The sequence below is a fragment of the Ochlerotatus camptorhynchus genome, unplaced genomic scaffold (genome assembly GCF_037179485.1).
Source record: "Ochlerotatus camptorhynchus isolate MF236.1 unplaced genomic scaffold, CSIRO-AGI_Acam_v1.1 ptg000244l, whole genome shotgun sequence".
Classification (NCBI taxonomy): domain Eukaryota; kingdom Metazoa; phylum Arthropoda; class Insecta; order Diptera; family Culicidae; genus Ochlerotatus; species Ochlerotatus camptorhynchus.
In genome coordinates this window covers 4,573,470-4,600,177 of record NW_027040734.1, presented here as the reverse complement: position 1 = coordinate 4,600,177, position 26,708 = coordinate 4,573,470, and the positions used below count along the sequence as shown (strand labels likewise).

Below are 26,708 nucleotides of genomic sequence, written 5' to 3'. Positions count from 1 at the left end.
GCTGTTTCTTCCATCGAAGACTTGTTAGTTCAATTTCATTAATTACCCTTTATTTCGGTAATAAACCATTCAATGATTCAATATTGCTGTCTCGAGTAAATTTCCCATGTTAATTCGTGTGATCGTTCAAATCGAATTCGATAAATACCACCGTCAAGAAGCCGGTTGGCTGGGGGTCGTTTCTGAATTATCTACCCCCCGTTCACACTTCGACGAAGAACAAACGCTCAATCTTAATTAATCGCTGCAATTATGGAGCATTAATGCGCCATGTGCCTCTCGTTGCGGTTTTTTTTTTTAGGAACCGGCAACGTCCGTCCGTACGTTGCCGGTTCCTCATTCTTGGTGGCGCTGCTTAGTGCGGGTGGGTGGTTGACCGGTTTCAGGTATAATTCGGTCGTAATGTCGATGGTTTGCGAAAAATGGTTTCTCAACCCGATTGGTTGCGGTTTTCCTGTGCTAGCAGCAGGTTTTTATCGGATTGGATTTTGAATGCTACCTGGTATGTCTAGTTGATCATAAGTGGACCCTACACGATAGCTTTTATTGACACACTAATCGTATTGTCAATAAATTCTATATTGACATCAATATATTATTGACATATTTCTGCATTCACATCATCAATATTTTTGTCAATAATTCCCTTTTGCGTCAATATATTGAAACGTGTGGGGTTCGCTATATGATTAATTCATTCAGTGCTTCTTCTTCTTCTTCTTCGCATTTCAAGCTTATTGCATATCGCATATTATTAGCTTATTGCGTACTCTCAACTTAGTGTTCTAGGTGCACTTCCACAGTTATTAATTGAGAGCTTTCGATGCCTGTACCATTTTTGCATTTGTATAATTGTGTGGCAAGTCCAATCATACTTCTATGCCCAGGGAAGTCGAGAAATTTTCCAACCCGAAAAATTCCTAGACCGGACCGGGAATTGAACCCAGCCACCTCCAGCATGGTCTTGCTTTGTAGCTGCGCCTTTACCGACTGAGCTAAGGGAGGCCTCAATTTTTGTTTTTAATTCAGTGTTAACATTATTCAAATGGGCGTAATTGCATTTAAAAACCATGGCTTTAGTCGTCGATTTCTCGCGTATATACGTATATACTTTACGTATATAATTACTGGAAATAGAATTTAGATATTAAAATGCAACCATATCAAATCGACTTTTTCATATGCCTTGATGCAAGCAATGGAAATATTTACCTTATCTAACAAAATCCAGGTAATCATGACTAGAGTCGGTGTATCATTAGTCACGCCAAGAGTGAAGCCAAGTCTACCTATTAAACTGTCAAACCAGCTAGCTATCGTGCAAAGTAAACAAACATTACGATGCTATGAAAGGTTCACGAAAGGTATTGCAATAAAATATAAAATATAATCGAAATATAATCATAAACGCGCAGTGAGCATTCAATTGTCATGGGATACGTTTGATAATGATTAGTAATGCAAATTTCTACTATTTTTTGTTAAGATAATTTGACAAAATCACTGATATAATGGTTTACTACAGCCGTTATTTTTTTTTCTCGCCAGAAGTCATTTGAAGTTGATGTAGAAGTCCTCTGTTGCCAAGTGAAAAGAAAGGGAATCTTTCGAAAACCGTGATGCGCGTTCAACTGTTTTTTCTCTTGGCGTGACTCAATATACAGCAACTCTAATCATGACGTTTGATTATTGAAAACAATTTGAATGAAGAAAAGAGACCTACACGGAACCGAATATTGTTCATTTAAATCAAAAATATAAATGTTTATTCTATAAACATATGAATAATTCAAAATAAATGAAAACATGTTTGAAACAAAATATATATGTTTGAATTAAAGTCAAAAGCATGTTTATTTCAACAATATATAATTTGGGTAAACGATTGTTAGCGTGCCCTGACTTTTTTTCCTCCTTGTTTACATTCGGGAAAAAAAATTGCCATTTTTTTTGCTTTATCCTGAATGAATGTTAATATAATTTAAAATTAGGTATGTTTCTTTCAAACATAAGAAGCATGAAGTAATGAAATTGGGTTGTTAGCGGAATGCTTTAATAAAACAGCAAAAAAGGTTATCTTCCATTTAATTCCACTTAATTAATTTTGGTATCCATGACAGATACGTATTTCGACTACAATGTGCAGTCTTCATCAGTGTCATTCCCACTAAAGAACTTATCAAAATCTAACCCCCTTAAGTACTCATCCCCTGGTAAAAAAAGTCAAGATCATAGGTATAAAAATGAAACTACAATGTGTTGAATCTGAACCTACCTAACTAATAAAAACCAAAGATTTAAGTAAGCTAAAGGAGAAAAATCTATTCAACTCTCTAATAAGGAAAATCCCAAAGGCTTGGTTAATTCCACTTAATTAATTTTGGTATCCATGACAGATGGTATCATGACAGCTTAACGACGTGTTCGGGGTATCATCCAAACCATTTGTGGGATAGTTTACCCATCCGGGATACAGTTCGTTTATGGTATTTGTTTATTGGGGCGGTAAGCACTCTTGTTTACTTCAGTTACCGTGGGGACGTAATTTGTGATTAGCCCCAGTCCCTTTCAATTTGTCTCATTATATATGAACGGCCTTTATATTTGAAATGACGTTCCAAAGTCATCCACATTTATCTAGCAGAGTCGATGTTATAATAAGAGCATAACACTGGGTTTAGACTACTGTGTAACCTGACTTATAACGAATATACGTTATATACGAGTACCCCGAATACAACGTATGACTCGTCTAATTTTGCATAGCATTTTCAATGTAAAATTAGACGAACTATACGTTGTAGTCGGGGTACTCATATACAACAATATTCGTTATAAGTCAGGTAACACAGTAGGCAAGGCAAATGATCATCTCAGTTGAATTCAATTGGGTTGTTTAGGGGTATTGAGGTAAATACATATTCGTTATCTGCATTAAAAATGGAACCTAAATCCAAAATTTCATTAATTTTGGATCATATGAACTATTTTAAATAAGTACGATTACATTAGCACACCCCAGCAGGCCTGGGTTCAATCCTCGGTTCAATCCTACTTAGTTGGCGCCGCTGGAATATTTTGAGGCATAACATCTCTGATCGGAAGGGAAGAAAAGCCGTTGGTCCCCGGCTCATGAGTTGATGGGTCGATACGTAGGGTCCAGGTGTGGGAGCTGCCCCCTGGCGTCGGTAGCATTCACTGAACCAATATGACATATTCCTGTTATGTGGAAATCTTATAAATTTGCGCTATAAGATAATCCATTGAAAATTATATGATTGAAAATGTGCCAGGTAAATTCTATATGAATATCTCATACATTTACAATGCTGATAATTTGGTAACTTTTATATGATCGTCGTATGATAAATGAAAATCGATCAAATTATAATAATTAACTGAAATGGATTTGAAACCCATAAGCATAAGCTACACTTTTTACCTCGCTTTTTACCACAATATAATATATGTGTCATAAATCAATCGAAGTAAAGTTTGTGTGAAAATCACATGAAATTTACTTCTTCTTTTGACACATATATTTAATCGATTTCTAAAAATAAATCGAAAAATAAACATCAGGCAGTGGGAGCTTTCACAGTTGTGCCTTTTTTATTGTAGCTGATTTGGGATTCGATCAAGGACTGTGTTGAGGTGTGATGCTTTCGGTTCCTGCGCTCGATTTCACTGGGCCACGGCTGACTTCAAGATTGAGCTCGTTCAAATAGCATGAAGTAAGAACAGCTCTCCCGACATGGAATGTAGTGCAACGTTATGCTCGTTTTGCTAGAGTGAAGACAAATAGCACTGACAAATTTATGTTCCGTTTCGGTGGTGTGGTTTGTTCAAATCTTTCTTAATGCACCTGTGTGCAATAAATCAACGACTAAATTATATAAGTTGATGTAACTGGTTCATGAAGTTCGAGTACTAGGGCTGGAATCTGAATTAGCCGTGTAGAAGGCTTACAATTAGAATCATAGCAAAGTAAATATTGCAGTAGAATCATTTTTTTTTTCAATCTCAATACATTCTTTTCCGGAAACAAACAAAGATTATTCAATACAGTATCATTGTTGTTAGTAGTATTAAGTTCAACTAATCATTTTAATGAGTGTACGATAACATCGTTGAAAATTGTTTCAATAATTTATAAAGAACAATCATGTAAGATGTATTTTATTGGGAGCGATATTCAGCCCAGAAAAACATGCAAAAACAAACGTTTGCTGTTGGATTTCTTAAAAGGCATATCTATATGACTATTAAATGATTGGGATGGATCTGTTTACAATCTTTAAACCTCAAAAATCAAAGGAAGCTATTCCAATGAGATATACATGTTTTCCTATACTGCAAAGTTAAATGACAGTCCAATAGTTTCTTCATGTCTGTTTACACGCGACATATCAACAAACGTCAAAAATCATTAAAAGCAACTCCAATAAAATATACATCATTATCTTATAAGATATGCATTTTAGTGAGCAATATTCATCATGAAAACAGGTATATTTTACTGGATTTTCTCATAGTGCAAACTTATATGATTTTCCATTAGTTTCTAGATGTCTGTTCCCACCCATGACATATCAACAGTTTTTCACCATGAAATATATCAGACAATATTCATATACTTATTACCTATCGCTAACCACGTTCGAAGCAAAGTATTATCAAGTACTAAGTATGTGAAATTACGATAGAAATCATTCCATATCGCAGTCATAGCTTTTAAGTGATAATCCAATGGAATCTATCAATCATCACATAGAATGAATAAATCTGCTGACATTGCTATGTTATAAGATGGATCCAATAAACGGTACATGTCGATTTGTTTCAGTGTTGATGTTCAGCACGGAAAACAAGATCGACGGAAAACAAATCAAGGAAAAAAATAGATTACATTAGCAAAAATCACCATCTTAGCACCCCTTGGTGGGACTTTGTATTAGAAATACTCAGAGGGAGAGATACGATGTGCGGTATAAGAGGTGAGGAGAAAGGAAACTAGTGGACTCTTTCGTTTTCGCGTCTTCTTATGCAGCAACAGACGTGACGTCACGTCTGCTGTTGCATAAGAACACCGTCAGAATGAAAGAGTCCACTAGTTTCCTTTCTCCTCACCTCTAATACCGCACATCGGGAGAGATAGGCGGAGAGAATCAATGATGTACAGAGAGAGGTAAAGCAGATCGTGAAATATTGTTGTATTAGTAAACCAAAAAATCAACGTAAACGCAAGTAGTGACGTCACTAATTCCTTGTATCGTACAGGGGTTTTACTCACACAACTTAACCGATTGCTTCACCTCGGTAATCCAGCTCATTGGGAGAGAATGTGTTGAGCCAAATGAACTGTCAAAATCTGAGCCAATCTAACATTCCTATTTGAATTTTCCCGAGGATTTCTTATTCTTACTAGTTTAATTTTGAGAGTATTGCAATGGAACAGATTTATCTTTCGTGTGCTTCTGAAATTCAACTAGTTTTATTGAATCAAAAACAATATTCTAACTCTATTGATTAATTGATCTTAGTTGGTTAACTAATAGCAAAATATTGCGATGCACTCAATTTTTATTTTGCACGTAAATCAAATCAAAAGTAAAAGTAATGCTAGCTTCTACACTCAAAAAATTTCACACATTTTTATTGACGAATTTTCATGTGAAATTCCACATGATTTTCATGTGACCACACATAAACAGAATCCACTCAGAAGTACACATGAAATTTATGTGTCAAATGAATGGTATGTGTGGTCACACATGGCTTTTCTGTGTACACATATTGAGTATGTGTCCGACACATGGATATCATTTGTTGATCACATTGCAAAAAATCATGTGTGGTACACATAAAAACAATCTTTGAAATTTTAATAGTGTAGTAAGGGTAGCAAGATAATTTAGGTACAAATCCCTGCTGCCGAATTGTATTTTAGTTAGCAACTTGTTTACGAACCGGTCGTTGCTATCACAATTGTGAATTTACGTTTTCGGTTTTCGCAGTTGCTAAACTTATCGTCGAACTTCGAACTGAAATTGATCACAGAGTTTCGTGACTGTTTTTTTTCGACATACCTAACCACGAAGACTGAAGATTGGAGGTTAAGATTCAACTACAGACCCAGGCACTCAAGAAACGGTCCTACGGAAGATCCGATTAGCACAGCGATTTTTTAAATCACTGCTACATAAATGAATTTGAATCTGGGACCAGCATGCGCACACTTCTGGTCGAGAAACTGTCCTTTGGGAGATCCGGAACATCCATAAAAGTGGTCAATTCGTAAAAATGATCGGAATATCGATCTTCGTATGCTCATCTTATAAAAGTTGCGCACCAAAATGCATAAAGGCATTTTCGGATGCCCATCTGGATTACTAAATTACATTTGTTAGCTTGTGAATGTATCAGCTCGGTTGGTCGAATTTAATACGGTAGATCGGTAGATCTATTAACATCAGAAAAAAATTGAAACCTTTAAGATATTCTGATTCATAGTAATAATAGATTTCAGGAAAATTTACTTCAGCGAAGATCAAGAGGGCAGTTCCATTAAATTCAGGAAAATTTAAGCTTAAAGATCTATGAGTAAGTTAAGCGAACTTCGGGTAAGTTCTGAAAATGTTAGGGCAGCTCCATGCATAGCAGGAAAACTGTGAAAACTTGAGGGACGTTCCTAAAATTTTAGGTTCGTTTCGAGAACTTTATGGCAGTTCCATTTATTTCAGATAAATAGAGGAAACCATCAAGAAGTTGCGAAAATTTAAGGATAGTAAAAAAGCTTCAGGGAATGAACTTAAAAACATTAAGAAAGCTACACAGAAGATCCATGTTTAAAGGGGCATATAAAGATCTTCTGGGCAGTTCCATTAATTTCTGAACAATTCCAGGAACATCATCAGGAAAACATAAGGGGGAAGTTCTGTAAATTTCAGGAAACAATACAGATCTTCAGGAGAGTCTGAGGAATTTAAAGAAATACTGAGAATTTCAGAAAGCAAACTGCGGGAACAAAAGAAAAATTACGCAAATTTTCTGGAAATTTGTGTGTACTTCATGGAAACTTCAGCATTTTTAAAGTGGTTCCAAAAGCTTCAGAAAAATGCACGAACTTTTAAGAAAATTTGAGACTTTCAGGGATATCCAGAAAACTTTAGGTAAGTCAAAATAATTTCAAAGATGTGGACATAACTTGAAGAAAAATTGGCATTTTAAAGAACTTCCAAGTATTTCAAAGAAGTTAAACTAGAGAGCTTTTGGGAATTTCAGAGATATTAACGGCACTTCCAATAACTTCATAACTTCGAGAAATTCAAGAAATTCCAGACTTTCAGGGAAGTTTGAAGATTTGTATGCGGAAGCTCCGATAAATTCCGGTCAATTAAAAAAAAAATCAGAAAAACTTGGAGAATTTTTTTTTGAAAGTTCTATGTAGTTCATGGTAGTACCAACAATCAATACGAAACTGAGGAAAAGTAATTTCTTTTGCATTCCGTGTCCTATCCGGTAGCACATAAAAACGTCATTACTTTTCAGCTGCGTACCAGGCTATAGCTGTCAAATTTTCTTTTGGGAAAAATCCTCAAAAATTACTTTTCCGTTTTTTTTTCAGCTGCGTACCAGGCTTAAGATGAAACAGTCGGAAGAAAAACTTTCTATTTTAGTGTCCTCTTTCACGGTCCCTTTCATCAAATGAATATCTCCCGTATGCAAGGTAATTTTGTGGTTTTGCTTCCCCCTCGGTATAGAGATGAAATTTTGCGCTCTTTTTTATCAAAACAATCACACCAAAATCAGAGATGTCCATTTTTTAAATTATTCGATTAACATCTAATCGATTATTTTTTGTTTGCTATGCTGTCATTTTTCCACAAATGAGAGTGCAGCATATGTTTGAAACGATGGGTGATGATCCTCTGGTGAGGTTAATGCTTATATCAGCATGATATTACCGATTCGGTTCGTTAATCGATTAATCGATTATTCGAATGAAAATCGGGCATCACTAGATGAATGTGAAACGTCATTTCAAATTTAAGGTCGTATATAAATAATGATACAATTTGAAAGGGACCGGGACTAATCACAAATTACGTCCCCATGGTAACTGAAATAAACACGAGTGCGGACCGGTTGTTATAACTCTGTAGTCTGAACGTACTATTAGCAACAATCAATACGAAACTAACGATTTTAAATTGGCTCACTACTTGACTAGCCTATTGGTCCCAAGCAAATGATTAACGTACCCCATTCTAGTCGAAATTCTAGTACTACACTATGTTTGTTTTGATTCGCTATGAAAGTTTGACAGATAAAATGAGGGGTTATTGGCTTTTCCTATGTTTCGAGGGGCGAATCGATTAGCTTGGGACCGAATAGAGTACCAGAGCTGAGTCAAAAAGTTGAGCACGTTATTTCGGAACCTTCTAGTCTTAGAGTTACCTCTATGCTATTAGAGTTACCTCTATAGTAGTAGCACAAACGAAGTGACAGACGGAGCGGCTCGAAAACTTTGGTGACTAACCTGCTATTGCAATTTTTCAGTGTACCACATGGCAACACCACTACTACTGGATTGTACCACATGGCAACACTACTACCAACAATCAATACGAAACTAACGATTTTTAATTGGCTCACCACTTTAGTAGCCTATTGGTCCCAAGCAAACGATTAACGTACCCTATTCTAGTTGAAATTCTATTACTACACTTTGTTTGTTTTGATTCGCTATGAAAGTTTGACAGATAACATCAGGGGTGTGTGGATTCATGCAGAACATGCAGGGGTGAGTGAAATAGCTTGGGACTGCTTGGGACCGTTGTTCTGGTACTGAGTGAGCCAAAAATAATAATGATTTTCTTCGGGACCCAGTGGTCTTAGAGTTACCTCTATGCTACTACCATAGAGGTAACTCTAAGACCACTGGGTCCCGAAGAAAATCATTATTATTTTTGGCTCACTCAGTACCAGAACAACGGTCCCAAGCAGTCCCAAGCTATTTCACTCACCCCTGCATGTTCTGCATGAATCCACACACCCCTGATGTTATCTGTCAAACTTTCATAGCGAATCAAAACAAACATAGTGTAGTAATAGAATTTCAACTAGAATAGGGTACGTTAATCGTTTGCTTGGGACCAATAGGCTACTAAAGTGGTGAGCCAATTTAAAATCGTTAGTTTCGTATTGATTTTGGTATAAGCTTCTAAGAAAATTCTATTACATCGAACCACATTATTTTAATTGATTTCTTCATGAGAGTCGCAATCAACGATTTTTCACACATTCACTCACTCAGTGATCAGAAAATCGCTAATTGTGACTCATAGAAAGCAAAATTTACAGGTTTTATGTTTCAAACGCATACTTTACATCTCTTCTTGTAAGTTACAAGTAAAACATGCCATCATACCATCTTTTGGTTTTATTATTCCGAAAAACATTATTTTAGCTGAAATGAGTATTTGCAACCTAGTTGGAGGCGAACCAGCCTAAGGCTGAAAGCCTCCTAAATAAAGCTAAATAATAATAATATTTGCAACCTTGCCGAAAAGTTATTCCTATTTCCAATCAAACACATATCCCAACTAACATTTTCAGTATTATAAGCCAACCTTTCCAGCGTTGTGCTGTAAAGTAGCTAATGTAGCTTCTATGCAAATAATTATCAACTTTCAACTTTTAGCTTCAAAACAAAGCTAATAAAGCGAATATACATATTACTTACTTGATGGCTTCCGAACATTTCGTATTTAGATCTATAAGTGAACTGCTGGTCTGAGTTCCTCTGGTATATTCAATTAGAAGATGTTCACAGTCAAACAGCACGTAATGTTCTGAACAACTTCAATGATAGTTGTCCAGCAGTGCTCCCATTTTATATACAACAATCTAGACATACTTCAAGTCACCGCGTACATCGTACGGGTTAGGCAAAAGATGTGCCTTTGACTTATTACTGTCGCATTAATGGTCCTTCGCTCATTTTCAACTTCTATTCAATTTTCATACTGCCGTACTCTAACGGAACTATCCACCTACCCTCTTCTAAAGATCTTTAGCTAATAAATTATCACACTAAAGCTTCATGTTAGCATTTCCAACCAACTCTGAAAATTCAAAACACTTTGAATTTAACAATCTAATGCCTACGAGATTGTACCGAAGGTACGCCGAAAATGTGCCGATGGATGTGCCCAAGCTGTGTAGAATATAATTCCGGCACAATGTGCTGTGTGACTAACCCCTTGGCCAAAACTCACTAACTAATAGAAAAATATTATAAACGAATGGTAACCCAAATGATTGAACTATTCCACAAATGGTTTGGATGCTAACCCGAACACGTTGTTGAGCAAAATAACCATACACATTTTATTAGGGTATGACTCGCGAACTTTTCCCTTGGTGAACTTCATGAAATATCGCGATCTTTTCCAACACTGGCTTGCTTGTTGATTTTTGTCTACGAAAATCAAGCGTGATCTTTGGGAATTGGTGGATTTGATTTTTTGATATTTTCCCAAAACTGTCGCCGTGTATGGTTGAGATTTCGTGGGTGGAGTTTTCTTTCTTTCATTTGTCCCTTCATAACCGTTCCCAATAACAATTCCACTACATTTTTAGGTTTATAAAAGTAATATCCTTTATTGTTTGTATGAACAAGTTATGTCATCCATTGAGATAGTATCTTCTCTTTCACTTTCTCTCCTATCCTTAGCTGAGTTTCTGGTTTTTAAGAAATAATAAAAGGTAATAATAGTAATTAAAAAAAAAGTTGCTCTAATATCATCTTCGCCTCTCTCCCCCCTCTCTCTCTGTTTATCTTTTTAAAGGGTTCGATTTTCTGTTCTATCGTATTGTTATTTCCTCTTGATTTTTGTAGGGATGCTATTCTTCACCTTTTACCTTTCGATTAGATCGGATGCAGTTTCATCCAATGACGTTTAACGTCTAAAGTTAATCTCTTTCTTCTTCGTTGTTCAGAAACAAAATACGTAAATGGTGGAAAATTGTGGTAATTAAGTTGCGATATGGGCACATTGAGATGTCGTTTGTCACAAGTTTAACAGTGCATTAAATGCATGCTGGAACAGAACAAATAAAAACAAGGTAAAGAAAGATATTCGACGTGTCGCTCATCAAAGGGAAGTGGTAAATTAAAAACTAGCGAATATGTACAACAAATTTACACAAAATTTTAAGAAATTCCTCCTCGTCGGTTTTCATGGGTTGTGATTTTGCTTTTTTCTAGCGATTGGTTTGTTTTTGAGTATGAGCACAGGTCGCTGCGAGTTCCGATTCCCGCGGTTGGGGTTTCGTGGACTCTGGGTTTACTGAAGGGCTTGCAGTCTGGCGATTTCCACCTCTAGGGCCTGGATGTTGAAGTTGGGGTCATCCTTGGGTGGGTTGGCCCGGATGAATTCCAGGGTCTTCAGGACGTGGGCAGGCGCTGGGCCTTCACGTGGCAGATGGGCACCCTGTGGCTGGAATCCGTTGACATCGGCGACGTAGGTCAGCTGGATTGGAGTTCCGTCCCGGTCGGTCCACGAGGCACTACCCTGAGCCGATTGGCCTCCGACGCCTTCCTCCTGGGCACGGATTCCGTTGCTGGTTTCGTAGTTCCAGGCGTAGGAACCGTCCGGGTTGACGACATTGTCCGACGAGAGAATCTGAGCTTCGGCGTCCGGGTTCTGGGCGAGGGCAACGGCGGCCAGGGCGGAGACGATGATCTGTGGAAAGGCAAGAGATGAGAGATACTTGGTGAGCTATGCTGAAACGTGAAACAACGACATGGATTGGCGGATCGTAGAGATAATTGGCTGAGCCGGTTTCACGGCGGATCAGTTCACGAACGACTCACGATTTTCTCGTTAGAGCACAATTAGAAGATTAAGGCAACTTATCCGATAGTTGGAGCTCCTTGACATTTAACGACGACATGTGAGAACCCTGTCAGCCCCTCCCCAGCTGTAGCAGCGGGAAGGGAAGCTTCTTCAATCACGATTCCGACGATCCCAAATGGATGATGGGCACGGCACATCGCCAGTAAAAATTGCTCAAACTACAAAACTACAGATGCCTAATCAATCAATCCCCGTTTGCGGTCGTAAATGGCGCCGCGGCATTGACCACACATGGGCATCAGGTTTCAAGTTACCTCCAAGGACGTCGTCCGATCAAAATATTCATCATTTTTTTTACCGGGAGCTTCCTTCGAACTGGTTGTAAGGCGATAAATTCTTGAAAGTGATGTTTGTTTACATTCACAAAGTACCCACTCACTCATCCATAATGGTGGCAGGCAGGCAAGCAGATGATGATGATGATCAACCGCGCAATTTCTCACCTCGTGAGACAAGATCATCATCTTCTTTCCTCCTCGCTGCGCACGTGTGATCAAGTGCGCGAAACAACAACAACAACCAAACGGCAGAAGCGCCACAATCCGCGCGGCGGTAGATAATTGAATGCTGTCAATGGGAAGCGCCGCTCTTGTTGTTGTTGCTGTTGTTCAGTGTTGTCATTGCGGAAACAGCAGGAAAGAGGCGGGTTCTGCCTCACGGCACGACTTTGATTGGATCTCGACTGCAGCGCAATGCATTGGTTGATAATTGCTCAGTTTGCTTTTGTTTATTTCTCGTTTCGTTTTCGTTGGGAAGACGATTTGTAGACATTGTACCAAATCATGCACGACATTTGTTACAGTGCTTACAAATGTCAGCTGATAAAATGAGTGCACCTTTCGAAGCTTTGCAGCTTGCTATAAATTGGAAGCAATAAACACGTGACTAGATCGGATTCCAATAACCGCACCTCCATCCATCGTTGTAAAGCCTTGCGAAGAATAATAATTGTCTCCAATTACCTACTTCGTTCCACACGAGCAATCCACAAAACAAGCCAATCAATCGATTAACCACAGAAAAACGCTCGTTTTTCTGCCATTTGATTGGGATTGTCGGTAAGGGGTGTTTATTTTGATAATCCCAGCTTTATCTCTTTTGGATGCCTCCACACATTCTACGCCCATCATCAGATCGCTTGGTGTTGATAGCGCGCTTTAGGAGCGGTGAGTAATAATTGATGCTTTTTTCATTGTGTTATGGGTACCACATCCAAGCAGCCTAACCCAGCCACCGGATTAAAGAAAGAGCTGTCTAGCGCAGTAAGCCGTGCCTCTTGGAGATCTTCGAGCATCCGCCTGCTTGGGTGCTCATTAACTGCATCATGTTTCTTGGATGGTCTCACACTGGGTCACTGGCGCAGCAAGGTTATGGGAGAAGATCGCACTGATCTCTTGGCTCCGTTGGGGAGCTTTTGAACATAATCGTGCGTGGTAACTATTATGATATCCACCGACTAAGGGGTTGTTGTTGTTGTGGCTACTTTGAAGCGAGGTCAATGCATTTAAGGGGCTTGAAAAAAGTTTCGAGAAGCGGTGCATTTTTTTGCTGGCGAATTTTTCGGACGCTCATATTGAGAAAATCTTACCACAAGGTAAGGACACTAGATTTGAATTGGATCTTGGATCTAGGTTCAGTGGGCAAATAGTGAATAGTCGTTTAAACTGTGAACTACGAAGTCGGGAGTTTAAAGCAAAATGTTTTTTAAATCAATCATAATAATCTTTCTCAGAGTGGAGCAGTACATTAATGTTCCTGGATCTGAGTGATTGTACCATAGAGGTAACTCTAAGAGCAGAAGGTCCCGAAGAAACAAGCTCAACTTTTTGGCTCAGCTCTGGTGCTATCTTCGGTCCCAAGCTAATCGATGCACTCCTCGAAACATAGGAAAATCCACTAACCCCTCATTTTATCTGTCAAACTTTCACATCGAATCAAAACAAACATAGTGTAGTACTGGAATTTATGCTAGAATGGGGTACGTTAATCGATTTGCTTGGGACCAATAGGCTAGTCAAGTAGTGAGCCAATTTAAAATCTTTAGTTTCTAATTGATTGTTGATTGTACTGAGCAGGGGCATAAAGAGCTTCCAATAACAAAGGCTTCCGCCAGCGTTGAGGTAGGATAAAGTGGCCATAATTTCTACGAGATGCATTTTACTTCTCAGTAAGTATAACCATAGAGGTAACTCTAAGACTAGAAGGTCCCGAAATAACGTGCTCAACTTTTTGGCTCAGGTCTGGTACTCTCTTCGGTCCCAAGCTAATCGATTCATCCCTCGAAACATAGGAAAAACCAATAACCCCTCATTTTATCTGTCAAACTTTCATAGCGAATTAAAACACACATAGCGTAGTACTAGAATTTCAACTAGAATGGAATACGTTAACCGTTTGCTTGGGAGCAATAGGCTTGTCAAGTAGCGAGCCAATTTAAAATCGTTAGTTTCGTATTGATTGTTGGTATAACCCTAACAAATCAGTAAATTTGTGAAATTATAGTAATTTTTTTCTGAAATGATTGACGATGTTTTCGAATTGCTTCGGGACCTGGCTGCTAGAAGCTCAGGAATGAGGACGAAAAGTACTATGTCCATGAACCACCAGAGTTCTTGAAAATGTGTTTGTTTACATCACAAAAGTCATATTAATTTTAGGGTTGCCAAACTCATGGGATATTGACACCTTGATTTAAGCACTTCGGTACATTCAGTACAAGATTTACACGCAATAAGCTAATATGCGATGAACAATAAGTTTGAAATGCGAAGAAAAAGAAGAAGAAGAAGAACGATACTTAAAAAATTTACCAGTTATGAACTGAACCCGCTTTGTCCAGATCAAGCGGATGTTGAAAAAGACTGGTAAGGTAATCCGGGATGGTGAAGAGATGGCCAGTTTGTCAGAACGCGTGTGTAACAAATTATGGCAGCAATTTCGAATATTGTTTGTTTTTAAGTGCTATAAAAAGTTTGATTTTGTCAACCCTAACGATTTTGTTACGTCAAACCCAGGCCAATGACAGGACGTCATTTTCATGTAGGCAACATGTATCCAGCATTTTACTGGCTTATGGCCGCCAGAATCTGGCTGAGTTTTTGGTAGGGAACATATGATTTGACGTTTGGGTTGTGTCGTTTGACATGTAAACGTTCAAATTTGTTCGTTTATACGTCAGAGGACACAAGCCAAACTTCAAATGTAATGTTCCCTACCAGAAACCTAGCCAGATTGTGGCGGCCATAAGTGATCGTAAAATACTCGTCAAACCAATCCTGAGCAAGAGCTGATTTCTTACTTCCCGAACTAAAGTGTGGATTCTAACTGGACCACACTTTAGCTGTGTGATTTTGGTCAGTGGGGTTTGTAGGATAAGATATTAACACGCCAGTGACAAAGCCTATACCAACAGCAGAGTTTGACAGTAGGCAGCATGTCCCGGGCTCAAATCGTTTATTTTGTTGTGCTGGGCCCGCTGTCACGGTATAACATGTTGCCTACGCGCCTGCCACTGGGCTGGATTTTAACCTCAATTTTCCCAACTCACTCTTCACCCATTAGCCAACCAGTCAAAAGCTTGAAGGAAGTTGAGGTTGAATTAACTAGTTTAAACTGTTTTCCTCGACATAATGATACGGTTCATGAAATTTGAGTGCTTGCACAAGCACTTATTTAATTCGATACTCTTCAATGTCCCTCAACAATTCAAGTATTCAATTTAAACATTACTCAATCCACCGTCGAGATGAACCAACCTGACCAGACCGTCATGCGAGAATTACAAAACAAGTTTTGTCATTATCGCGAGATGAAACTACCTGTCATGAGCTTTAATAACGTTTGTCAATGCCAAAGCAGACATTGACATTGATTATCATTCCCGTTCACGGTAGAGATGGGCAAAACGGATCACTTATGGGAACCGCTCAGAACCGGTTCATTCATATAGGTGATCAGAGTCTTTGTTTTGTTTTCTTTATTAGTAAATGAATCTTTGAACAATCATCTTAAACTTTCGCATCTAAATTCATCTTCGCTAAGAGAAAGATCTTTAGCTGAAATGTGTTTGAAATGAATGTTCGCTAACTGAAACACATTCACAGTTAAACGACATTTATCTGTCAGAATGGTGCAATGCCTTTGACAGCTGGTTTAAGGTGATACTCTAAAGAAGCCTTAGCGTGAAACTTCAAAGGCACAAATGTCAGCTTCCATAATACATACAAATTTTAAAATTGCTACTCTCTGTTTGTAGTAGCATAGCAAACAAGGAGTATCAATTTCAAATTTGTATGTTTTATGGAAGCTGACATTTGTGCCTTTAAAGTTTCACGCTAAGGCTTCCTTAGAGTATTTGCATTTCAGTTAGCGAATGCCGTTCGGTAGGTGAGAAGTAAATATTTTACGGACAGCGAACATCAAGCTCGATCGGCAGGAAATCCTCAAAATTTACCTTACCTCAGGATATAATTTTTCTTCTTCTTCTTCTAATACTGATTTCATAATCGGAGTAAACTTTAAAATTCCTTTGGACTCATTAAATTTGGATTCCGTTCGAGTTGTTATCAGAAATCATTTGGAATTCCTGTCAGGATGGTTTTGGTGTTTTGTAAGTTTCCTTGGAATGCTCATCAGAATTTCTTTGGAGTTATAAAGCGCACGGCCGAGGAAAATAACTCAGTGATTGGGTCGAATTCAACTCAAAATTGCCAAAAGTTGAGCTATTGAGTGAATGAACAAAATTTTCCTCTCTTTTCCGGGAAAAACTGCTTGAATATGAGGAAAATCGATCAAAATTTTACTTCGTCTAGGAGTATGAGTCACTCGACAATTTTGAGTTACTCTCATTGTTGCTCATAATCACTTTCAGAATTTAATCTTTTACTTCTAAAGATTTTCACTGAAGTTTTCCTTAAAACTCATTTGGAATTATCCATGAAAATCTACCATTAACTGGGAAAGGCTCCGGCGTAGTGGTTTGCATCCATACCTCTCACGCCAAAGTCACGAGTTCAAATCTCACTTCCGGACCCAAGACTGTGAAAGTGACTATGATAAAAAAAACTACTACTACCTCTACAACAGAAAATATATATTCTCATAAGAATCTCATTTCATGTTCCTGTCAGAAATTCTTTGAAGTTCATGTCAGAATTTTGTTGAAATTACAGTTGGATTGCCGTTAGAATTTTCATTACAATTTCGATGGAAATATCCTCAGAATTTACCTTTAATTCTAAATCGAGTTCCTCTGAAATTCTCTTCTTAACAATCACTATGGATTGCTTCTCAGAAATGCCGTGAAAATCAACTGATAGCTCCCTTGGAATTCTCCATAGAGCTCACCTAAAGTTTTCCTCGCATTCTTTTCAGAATAATCTTGGTGTTCTCCATAGAATTGCTAAAGAATGCTCTCTTGAATTCGCTAGAAAGTCTTTACAAGATGCTCTTGAAATTATCCCAATTCTTATCGAAATTCCTTGGAAAGTTTTTTCCTGTAAAATCCTTGCTTTCGACTTATACCCAATTCGGACGGAGATTTCTCAGCTTTATTGCTAAAAGCATTTCTTCTACACTCAACTTAGCTGAAAATGAAGAAAACCTTAACAGATAGACCAACTACCTGCATGAATTTGAATTTTGACACAACATTGTCTTGATCAAGGCAACCACTGAGTATCGAAGTCAACATTTGTTTTTCTTCATTCGTGACTGCATGGCTGCATGTTCATTATCTCCTGTGTTGTTGTCAATAAAATGCTGCACGCTGACGTCACGAATGAACGCGATGAACCCGCATTCATCAGTTTGACATCCAGTGGTGGTTTGTTTACCTTTGCTTGTTAGTCGATTCAAGTGGATTTGTGGTTTTAAATAAAAAGAATTAAAAGATATGATATCCGACTATGTTTGTTTAAAAAATATTCCTTTCAAAAAATCTAAAAAATCATTCAATATTTTTTTTTAAATTTTTTTTTCTAAGTCCATGCAAACAAACCACTGCCAGATGTCAAAAAAGTGAGGTTAACCCGACGGTGCAGCTCCCTATATTAATATTGGTCTTCATCTTGGTGGGGATGATTTTGAGGATCAAATGCAAAATTATTATTTTCCTTGTTATTTCCATATGACACAATCCTGGTAGGCAATGGTATCCATTTCGTGGAAAGTTGCTAGGTACAACCCAACAAACAATGAAAACTGAATAAGCGCTTATTCAGGCAAAAATTGCTTATTCAACTTTTAATCAGCTATGATTGTTGGGAAACTCATTGCATTCACCCCCTTTGGCTTGTTTAGTGAAAAAAAAAAACTTTAATTGGAAATCATAAAAAAATACTTTCCCGGGGAAGTCTGGAAAAACTTCCAGAGATAGCCAGAACAAACTTCCGGGGGAAGCCACATATCTTTTTTTTCGAAGTAGCTTCCGGAAGAAACTGGCAAGAAGCTTAACTGCCAGTGCTTTGTTGATCTTTCTTCAGAAGTCAAAAATTTAAAGTTTTGATGAATATCTAGCAAAAATTGTAATTATTACCTAACTGATAAACTGAATACAAATACTTCCTGATTCCCGGGAAGAGCTATCAGCTGTTTCCCGGGTATCCAGAAATGGTTAGAAAATAGAAACACTAGTTTCCACTGTACTGCTGGGTGATGCAGAGAGATTTTTTTTGTTCAATGTTGGCAGTGCTGAAATATTCGTTTCATCGCCATCGGTTGGCAGCAAGCACTACCACAAGCGTGATTCATCGATTGATTTGTTACATTCGTAAATTCATGAAAGCGAAGAGAGCATAATGAACCATTTTTTGATGAAAAGTTTAGAGAAACGATTTTGGTGCTTATGTACAAATCGACAGTGAGCATGCATAAGGGCCTATACGCGATGATCGATTCTCTTCGTCGACTTTCTTTTTTGTTAATAACTCGCTAGATTTAACGTTTCTTGGTGCGTTTGCTGTTGCTTTTGATAGCCAATACTACTCTGCATTGAACAAATTCTAGAAAATTGTTTCGCTTAGCTGTAGCAATGCAAAGAGAAAATCGATGAAGAGAATCGATCATCGCGTATTCGCCCTTATGCAGGCTCACTGTCGAAATGTGCTTTACGTTTTCACTATAGTATACTTCCTATCATAAATACAGTCAACTCTACATATCTCGATATTGAAGGCACCATCGAGATATGAAGAGATCGAGCTATAGAACATGAATAGCCTACTGGACCGTTTGAAGGGACCGGGATGACCATCGACATATAGGAAAAACTGGTCTCATATCGAGATATAGAACATCAATACATGGAAAGTTGACTGTACCGTGGACCCCGGTAATCTCACTGTTGGTAATCTGAACACTTTTGGGTTTGAACCTCGCTCATCTCCACACCTTGCAAACTAAAAATTGCTCAAACGTCATTTAGCACATGGAATGGAGTAAAGCGAAATGGAACGATGCGAAACGGAACGTAGAATCAAAACAAAATAGCAAATAAGACTATAAAAAACTCGCTTTTCTGCTGGTCATAGGGTTACTAGAAGTTCAAAAATGTACCCCGTTAATTTACACGAAGTGTCGTTCAGATTAACGGGGGTCCACGTTATAATTATTCGAGGTGAACTTGAATATTTTCCATATTGGTGGACTGCAATACTTGAATTCGTTTTTTCATACCGAGAGAGCGGTATAATTGGTTCGATTTGACAGCTCGAAATTGGTTAGATTTTGAGATGCGTTTCCGCATCACCCAGCTGTACGCAGGTTGCATCAGCCCAGGATTCTACCAATTTTTGGTTAGATTTGAAATACCGTGAATAGCATTAACACTCATGTTAATGCTCAGAGCATTGGTTTTATGAAGCTGCCACCAATGACAGTGGCGCTAGTGTCCACAACATCATTTTAAGCGTCTTCCATGTTTACCGCATAGATTCGACACGTTAGTAGTTTCTCTTAGAAGAATTAATTTGAGAAACATGAGTTAATGGGAATAGTCTTACGTCAAATTATTACATATATCTTTGTGCAACAACTTGGACAGCGCTTACGACAAAAACATGATTTAAAAAAATAAACAAACTTTCCTCAAAATGCTAGCGACAAACACCGCATCACGAAGGCACGGAGCTTAATGGCGGAATGCTTACAGCAACTGTCAAAACTGAAGTAAAATTGAACATGAGAACCAGAGTTTTTCGGGTTCACACAAACAGGGGCGGGATGTGGCTGTCAGATACGAATAATCGTTGCTCGTAAAACTGGTGCCAAACGTTAACAAGTCACAAGAAACCTACATGGTTCATTTAAGTTTAGAACTAATTTCATACAAAAATGATCAGCAGGATGATTTGACAGCACGTTCCCCACAGCACGCAAAGTGTATGTTAATGACAATCGTGTCATATATGTGATTAAGACAGATTTGATAGCCTGCTAGCTTCGGATTGTATGCACGCGTTATGTTCTTCTTGTGATGTTCGCGTTGAGGAAGACTCTGTAACTTTTTACTCCTATGGAAAAATTCCATAAGCAACTGTCGGTATATGCGTAAAACTATAGCTACTATTGACCTTTCTGACGTTTATAACACGCACACTTACGTAGTCCTATTTTCAAGTGTGAAGTTTGTTATCCTCACATTCGGTCCAGCCAAAAATGTTGGTTTGTTATTGTTATCCTCACTTTTGGGCTATCAATAGTTGTGCGTGTAGAATGGACTATCCAGCATTTTACGATCACTTAAGGCCGCCACAATCTGGCTGAGTTTCTGGTAGGGCACATAAGATTTGAAGTCTGGCTTGAGTCGTTTGACGTGTAAACGATAAAATTTGAACGTTTACAAGTCAAAGGACACAACCCAAACGTCAAATCATATGTTCCCTACCAAAAAGTCAGCCAGATTGTGGCGGCCATAAGCGCTCGTAAAATGCTGAACAGGCGCAGAAGCTTGATGATTGTCAAATTGATAAACAACACTTATCTCTCACAAGCAATTGCTATCAAATAGCAGCTCATCCACGTTAAACAAAAGCAACACGATCCGATAGGGCAGACAGCCCAGCACTAGATAATGTCGGAAATTGAAGTCGTTGTTTGCAAAAGTAATTTCACCCTTTCGATATGTTGGTTCCGATACGCTTTGAATGTGTCTCAATGAGGACATCTGTTTTACGCATCAAATTCTAATTTTTATCTCAGCATTTTTCTGGATGTTACCCATTACTCATAAAAACATGCATACTAAGTTATTAACGAAAGAGAAAATCGACGAAGATAATCGATCAATGTAATATGATTTTTTATTGTTATTTATCCATATTCTTACGCTAGTCTACCATACACCTTGAATCACCCCCATCTGACATTAGACGATTGATTTAACAAAAAAATTACGCCTCAACCAGCTGTCGATTTCTTCTGAAACAGGGAATGTACAGGGTGATTCAGAATAACTGTCACCGATTTCACATGAAATTCTTAATAGGTAATGGGCTGTGCCAGTGGTACAAGTATTTTCGTTTTAAAGTGTGTACAAATATCAGCTTGTATTGATAGTAGGATTTGAAATTTCATTTGTTTTTAATTTCCAGTAGCCATGGATGTGATAATGGAGCATGTCATAAATCTGTATGAATTCGTGTGTTATCTTGTAGAAGCTGAATTCTCTTCGAAGGAATGAAACATTTATTTTTTGTGGTTAATTTTCGTGTCAAATGTGGCTGGTAATTAAAGGTAAAGGGAGAGAGATTTGATTTAAAGTATGCTAAGTTAAAGGTTATTTACAGCTATCCCCCGAAGAACGCGTTACCCACCGAGTTGCACCCACCGCTTTTTCTTGGCAGGGTTTCAACCAGTCGGTCTGATTTTTTGCATGTGAGTAGGGTTGATGGAGAACTAGTCATTCGCAGAAAATCAGAGCGCTTTGTTGAAAACCCACCGAGACAAAGCGGTGGGTGCAACTCAGTGGGTAACGCGTTCTTCGGGGGAAAGCTGTATGTAGTATATCTGGAATATACTGATATCAAAAAATCATACAAGCGTTTAAAAAAAATGACAGTTATTCCGAATGACCCTGTAAGTGTTAATTTATTTTATGATCGGCTCAAGGCGATAGATATTCACTATTTTATTTTTTAATTTCTCTTGAATTATATGATTTCTAGTGAATTTCTGTTTTATTATTATTTATAGTATTCCCTTCAGCAAGTGTGCTTGGGAAGGCGGAGGCAAGAGTTGTGTGGTTATCAGCTTCTTCCTGTTATAGATATTGCTGACAAAAATTATCACGGAAATGCAATGTTTTTAAGCTTATGAAGATTTAAAGTATCGAGGAATTTTGGCCGAAAAGGTTTTTTCTATTTTATGTGTATGTTAGAAAGCGAATCACGCATTGTCTATTGCACAAATCATCAAAATTACCGAGAACTAAAAGACATTTGAGGAACATTCATTCGTGACATACATAGTTAGGTACCAATACAAACTTAGACTTTCTTTTACCAACATATAGATTACTTATGTACGTGAACCACGTAACTAAATGCATTGCTATAAATCTGCATTCTCTTGAAAGGTGCTACTTCAAACCACATTAAATTCTAAGTAATTTGAAATATGTAATGTTTGCATTTTTAAATCAAAGCTTCCTACATAAAAACCAGAAAGAGTCTAACGTCAAACCGAGGTTTTTTTTATTGTTTTTATGGCGAGAGTAAAAATCGGGATAGAAATATTTTGATCGCTTATGTTATGTCTTTAAGTATTAAAGCAATACTCTTTCTTCGCAAAATGTTAAAGCAACTTGATTGTGGCGGATGTTAATTACACATATGTTATCACAACTATTTTGTTACAAATATGCTATTTGGGTTTCCATTTTCCAGCAAAACTGCCCAGCTAACATTGTGAGTTTTATCGAAGTTTTAAAACATTATTCAAGTCTAAATCACGATCTACAAGTCCATGATATACCCCAAATTGATACTTGGGCTTTCTGTGCAGTAGCTGGCAAATTTTCCTACAAGCACTACAGTTATATGGCAAACCGTTGAAAAACTATCGTTTTCAAGATGGATCAAATAAATCATACAACTTGGTTATTATGTTGATGATATACTAAATTTACGAGTGGCTTCCATTTGCTCGTTAATGGTTTTTGAATTTGAAAATTAAAACCAATGAAAATTTAAAGAAGCTGCCATGAGAACTTCACATAACTTCTTGACTGATGATTGACTCCTCCTCAGTCAAACGATAGGATTGTTGTGCTAACAATGATATAGATTTCCGAAACTATTTTTGTGAAAATACGATCAACACCACCTAAAGGGTGAACATTTTTTCAAACCTTCAGCAGTTGAAAAAAAAGTTGCTGATATTTTCTAAGCGTGAACATTAAATGGCTAAATTGTATCAAATCAGTTTAAATTACGGGAATATGTTCGGAACCCGACATGGACTTTTCATTGGACTTGCCAATTTCAAAATTAGCCTCAGGAAACTACCTTAGTATTAGGTATTGATGCCATCTAGACCTTACAATGTCATCTTAATAAACTGTTAATTCTAAATGACTCAATTTGTTACAAATACACTTGTTTTTTTTTTTTAATTTAAATGCAGCTTCCAGACTTATCTAGCAACTTTGTGATGATGCTCAATACTTCAGTAAAACTTCTGGATGATTGACGATTTTTTTTCCAATTTGGCTTCGACTAAGTCAAATGCCCTGCATTTTACCGTTACTCCAGCCACTGTCAATATTCTAATGTCCTCAATGCACTCCTGTTTCTGACCGTCGAACACTGCGAGTCCTTTTGCACTTGATCGCTCCACTGTTCACTGATCCTAGATTCCGCCCAAAATATCGCACCATCCAGAGCCATTTGCCGTTAGGACTCTGAACTATCTTCATCGTTCTAAACCATGCCAGCAACTCACCAATCGGAACATTTTGTCTAGAATTGACTGTTGTTGTACGGTTAAGTGTAGTAAATGTTGCGAAAAACTGTTGGTTCTGTTTGCAGATCAAATTAATGATGTGACCACTAAACTAAGACTGACAATCGTTCAGCAAAATTCATCGCTTTTTATACTGGTTGAAGAAAGTCACGAACTAAAACTTACTCGCCTCTTGTTGTGTGTGCGGTGGCGCCCCCCGCCCTCCCCCCTCAGCAGTTCCATTGCCCACCCCGCCGGCCCCGTTGGTAATTCAAAATCCCGGGTGCTGCTAAAACCATCATCCATGATCGTCATCATCGCGCGGCGAGGGAGCCTACCACAAAACGTTCGACGACGACGGAGAGCCTACCGAAAAATTCTCCTCTCTTTTTCCACACAGCCAGTTGTTACTGTTGCACGGAATCTGTTTTTTTTGTGTGTACCCGACGACGACGTCCGTACTTGACTTAAGCCCGATGCTTTATTGGCCCCTCGTGCATATACAACAAACATACCCATACCCCTACATAAGCCATTGACGAACGGAAGGCTGCCAAAAGAGCAAGATCTTGCAAAAAAAATCAACCCACCACCCCTTTGGCACCTACATATCGGCTGCTGTTGCTGCTGCACCTCGGTGTTTGTGTTCCGGACGAGCGTGCTGCGGCCTTACCAGCATCATCATCGTCATCAACGTGCACCGCAGAGAGCGAGAGATCTTCTTCCCTCCCAACAACCCCAGAAAGATCACATACATGGGTAGCACCTGAGGAGGTCTTACTAATCGCTGCTGGTAGGTAGATACCTACAGGGAGCAAAAAAAAAAGCGAAGGCAAAACAATCTCAGAGAGCGTGTTGGACTAAACCTAAACAAAGAGGTTTCAGCTAAACAATCATTCATCAACGATCGCAATACTCTGCTACGGTGGTGCTGCGGCTAGTGTTGTGGGACAGTTTGCGAACAGTCAAAGAGCAAGCCGACCGCGACTGACGACGACGACGACGACGGAGTGACATCCCTTAAACGACGGACGTCATTGCGATCATCAGCGAAGGGTGAAGATGAGGCTGGATAGAATTACATCCATACATATATCGAACGTAGGTACTGTTGACAGTCAGAGCTGCTGGAATGTAATAATGAGTCTGCGAAAAGGTGTTAAGTTCTGAAATTGTAGCATTTCGCTTGGGCGAAAGTGTGGAATTAATTTTTAGCGTCTCGATTGGATGAGGTGAATTGCAGTAGCTGTTGAGATGTGATTTGTAAATGGAGAAAGATGACTTAATTCCAAACTGACAGTTGAATGGAGGAACGCACGAATGAAAATGAGTGTATTTTCCAGACTTTGGATACCTCATTTAAAATAGGTGTCAACGAAATAAGAGACAATGATGCTTGCTGGTGTAAGACGAAGACAATGTGGAATGCTGTGAATGCAATAAAGATCATGAAGATGAATTTCATCAATTGCGGCGAAAGTGGCTTGATTTAGTTGCGGAATCGTTTTCATCGTAGCATCGCCAATTTTGAGCTGCGCAGTTGTAATTGTTTCACACTTCATTTGAGAAAGAGTGCAATGAAGATCTTCAATGGTTGGAGCGGCTTCAAAACATATTTATGTTGTGATACGGGATCCACCCCTTCTACCTCAAGATCTTTCGTGGGGAGTTCAAAAGGTTTTCTCTAGATGGTTTTTCCAGTTTTCAGCTGTAACGACCATCCACGGTGCCGAAAAATTACCCAAAATGAAGTTCTTTTCACTCATCTCCCATGTTCCGTTCAATAAGCTAATTTTTAGTAAACCGCTTATAGAAGTTTACATTTGACTACGGCAAAAATAATTACTTACTCTACCCAAAATTAAGTTCAATTGACTCAAATTTGAGAATATCTCATATACTCACTAGTAGGGGAAATGGATGTAATGTCGGCCTAAATCGAGGGAGACGACTCTATCTACGATGCAGGAAAAAAAATATGTTTTGCTGCGGGAATAAGATTGATGACGATTCTGAAGATTTCCTGCAAAAAGGTGATGCGCGATGCAAGTAGATGCGGGAAATGAATGAAGGTGTTTCGAAGATTGATTCTCTAATGTGAGATTTGTTGAGCATTAAGATTTGAGATTTAGATGGGTCATCCCCCTCGGCCTAAATGGCCCTAATTTGGACCCATACATAAATTCAGCAATTGTCTAAATTTTCAATAGCGACCAAAAACATCCATTAGTACCGTCCCAATGACGCGTTCTTCTAGATAAAATTGATAAAAAGGGGGGTTTTTAGTTATGGGCCCAATCTTAGATCCATGGGCCATTTCCCCTAGCTTATTGAACGAAAGTCATGAGAAAATCGAATCTCTCGTTCCGTTTTTGACAACAACAAAAAGTGAGAGTGGGATGCAAAACTCAAAATTACCCAAAATTAAGTAAAAAGAACTTAAATTTAAGGTAACTTTTTCTCTGTGTAGATCAGCGAGGTCAAAGCAACACCGGTTAAAAAAAGGGATATGGGAGAGCACACCAAGCACCATTGCATCAGCAACAAGAGAACAAAATTAGTGCGCATGGGACAAGGGGTGGTCACTCTACACACTTATTTTGCGCCAACATTTTTCTCAGTGTACCTCAAGTGTGCCACGCTGTCCTGAGAGTGCCATGTCATCGGACTGATTTTGTGTGTGTGAATAATTGTATGTTTGGCAACCCGGTATTGTGATAATTCAAATCGACAGTGAGCATGCATAAGGGCGTAAACGTGATGATCGATGCTCTTCGGCGATTGTCTGTTTTGTTAATAATTTGCTTGGATTAACGATACTCGGTGCGTTTGCTGGTGCAT

At 38.3% G+C, this 26,708-nt stretch overlaps 1 protein-coding gene across 1 annotated transcript; it reads right to left on the bottom strand.

The window, feature by feature from the left end:
- Window positions 1–10,640: 10,640 nt before the first annotated feature.
- On the bottom strand, window positions 10,641–24,002 carry LOC135704657 (pupal cuticle protein Edg-78E-like). The gene is made up of 2 exons (XM_065226141.1): window positions 23,868–24,002; window positions 10,641–11,753 (listed from the first exon to the last, which is right to left on the bottom strand). Exons 1-2 carry the CDS (start codon window positions 23,877–23,879, stop codon window positions 11,355–11,357), a joined length of 411 nt encoding a protein of 136 aa, XP_065082213.1. The 5' UTR covers window positions 23,880–24,002; the 3' UTR covers window positions 10,641–11,354.
- Window positions 24,003–26,708: the final 2,706 nt, after the last annotated feature.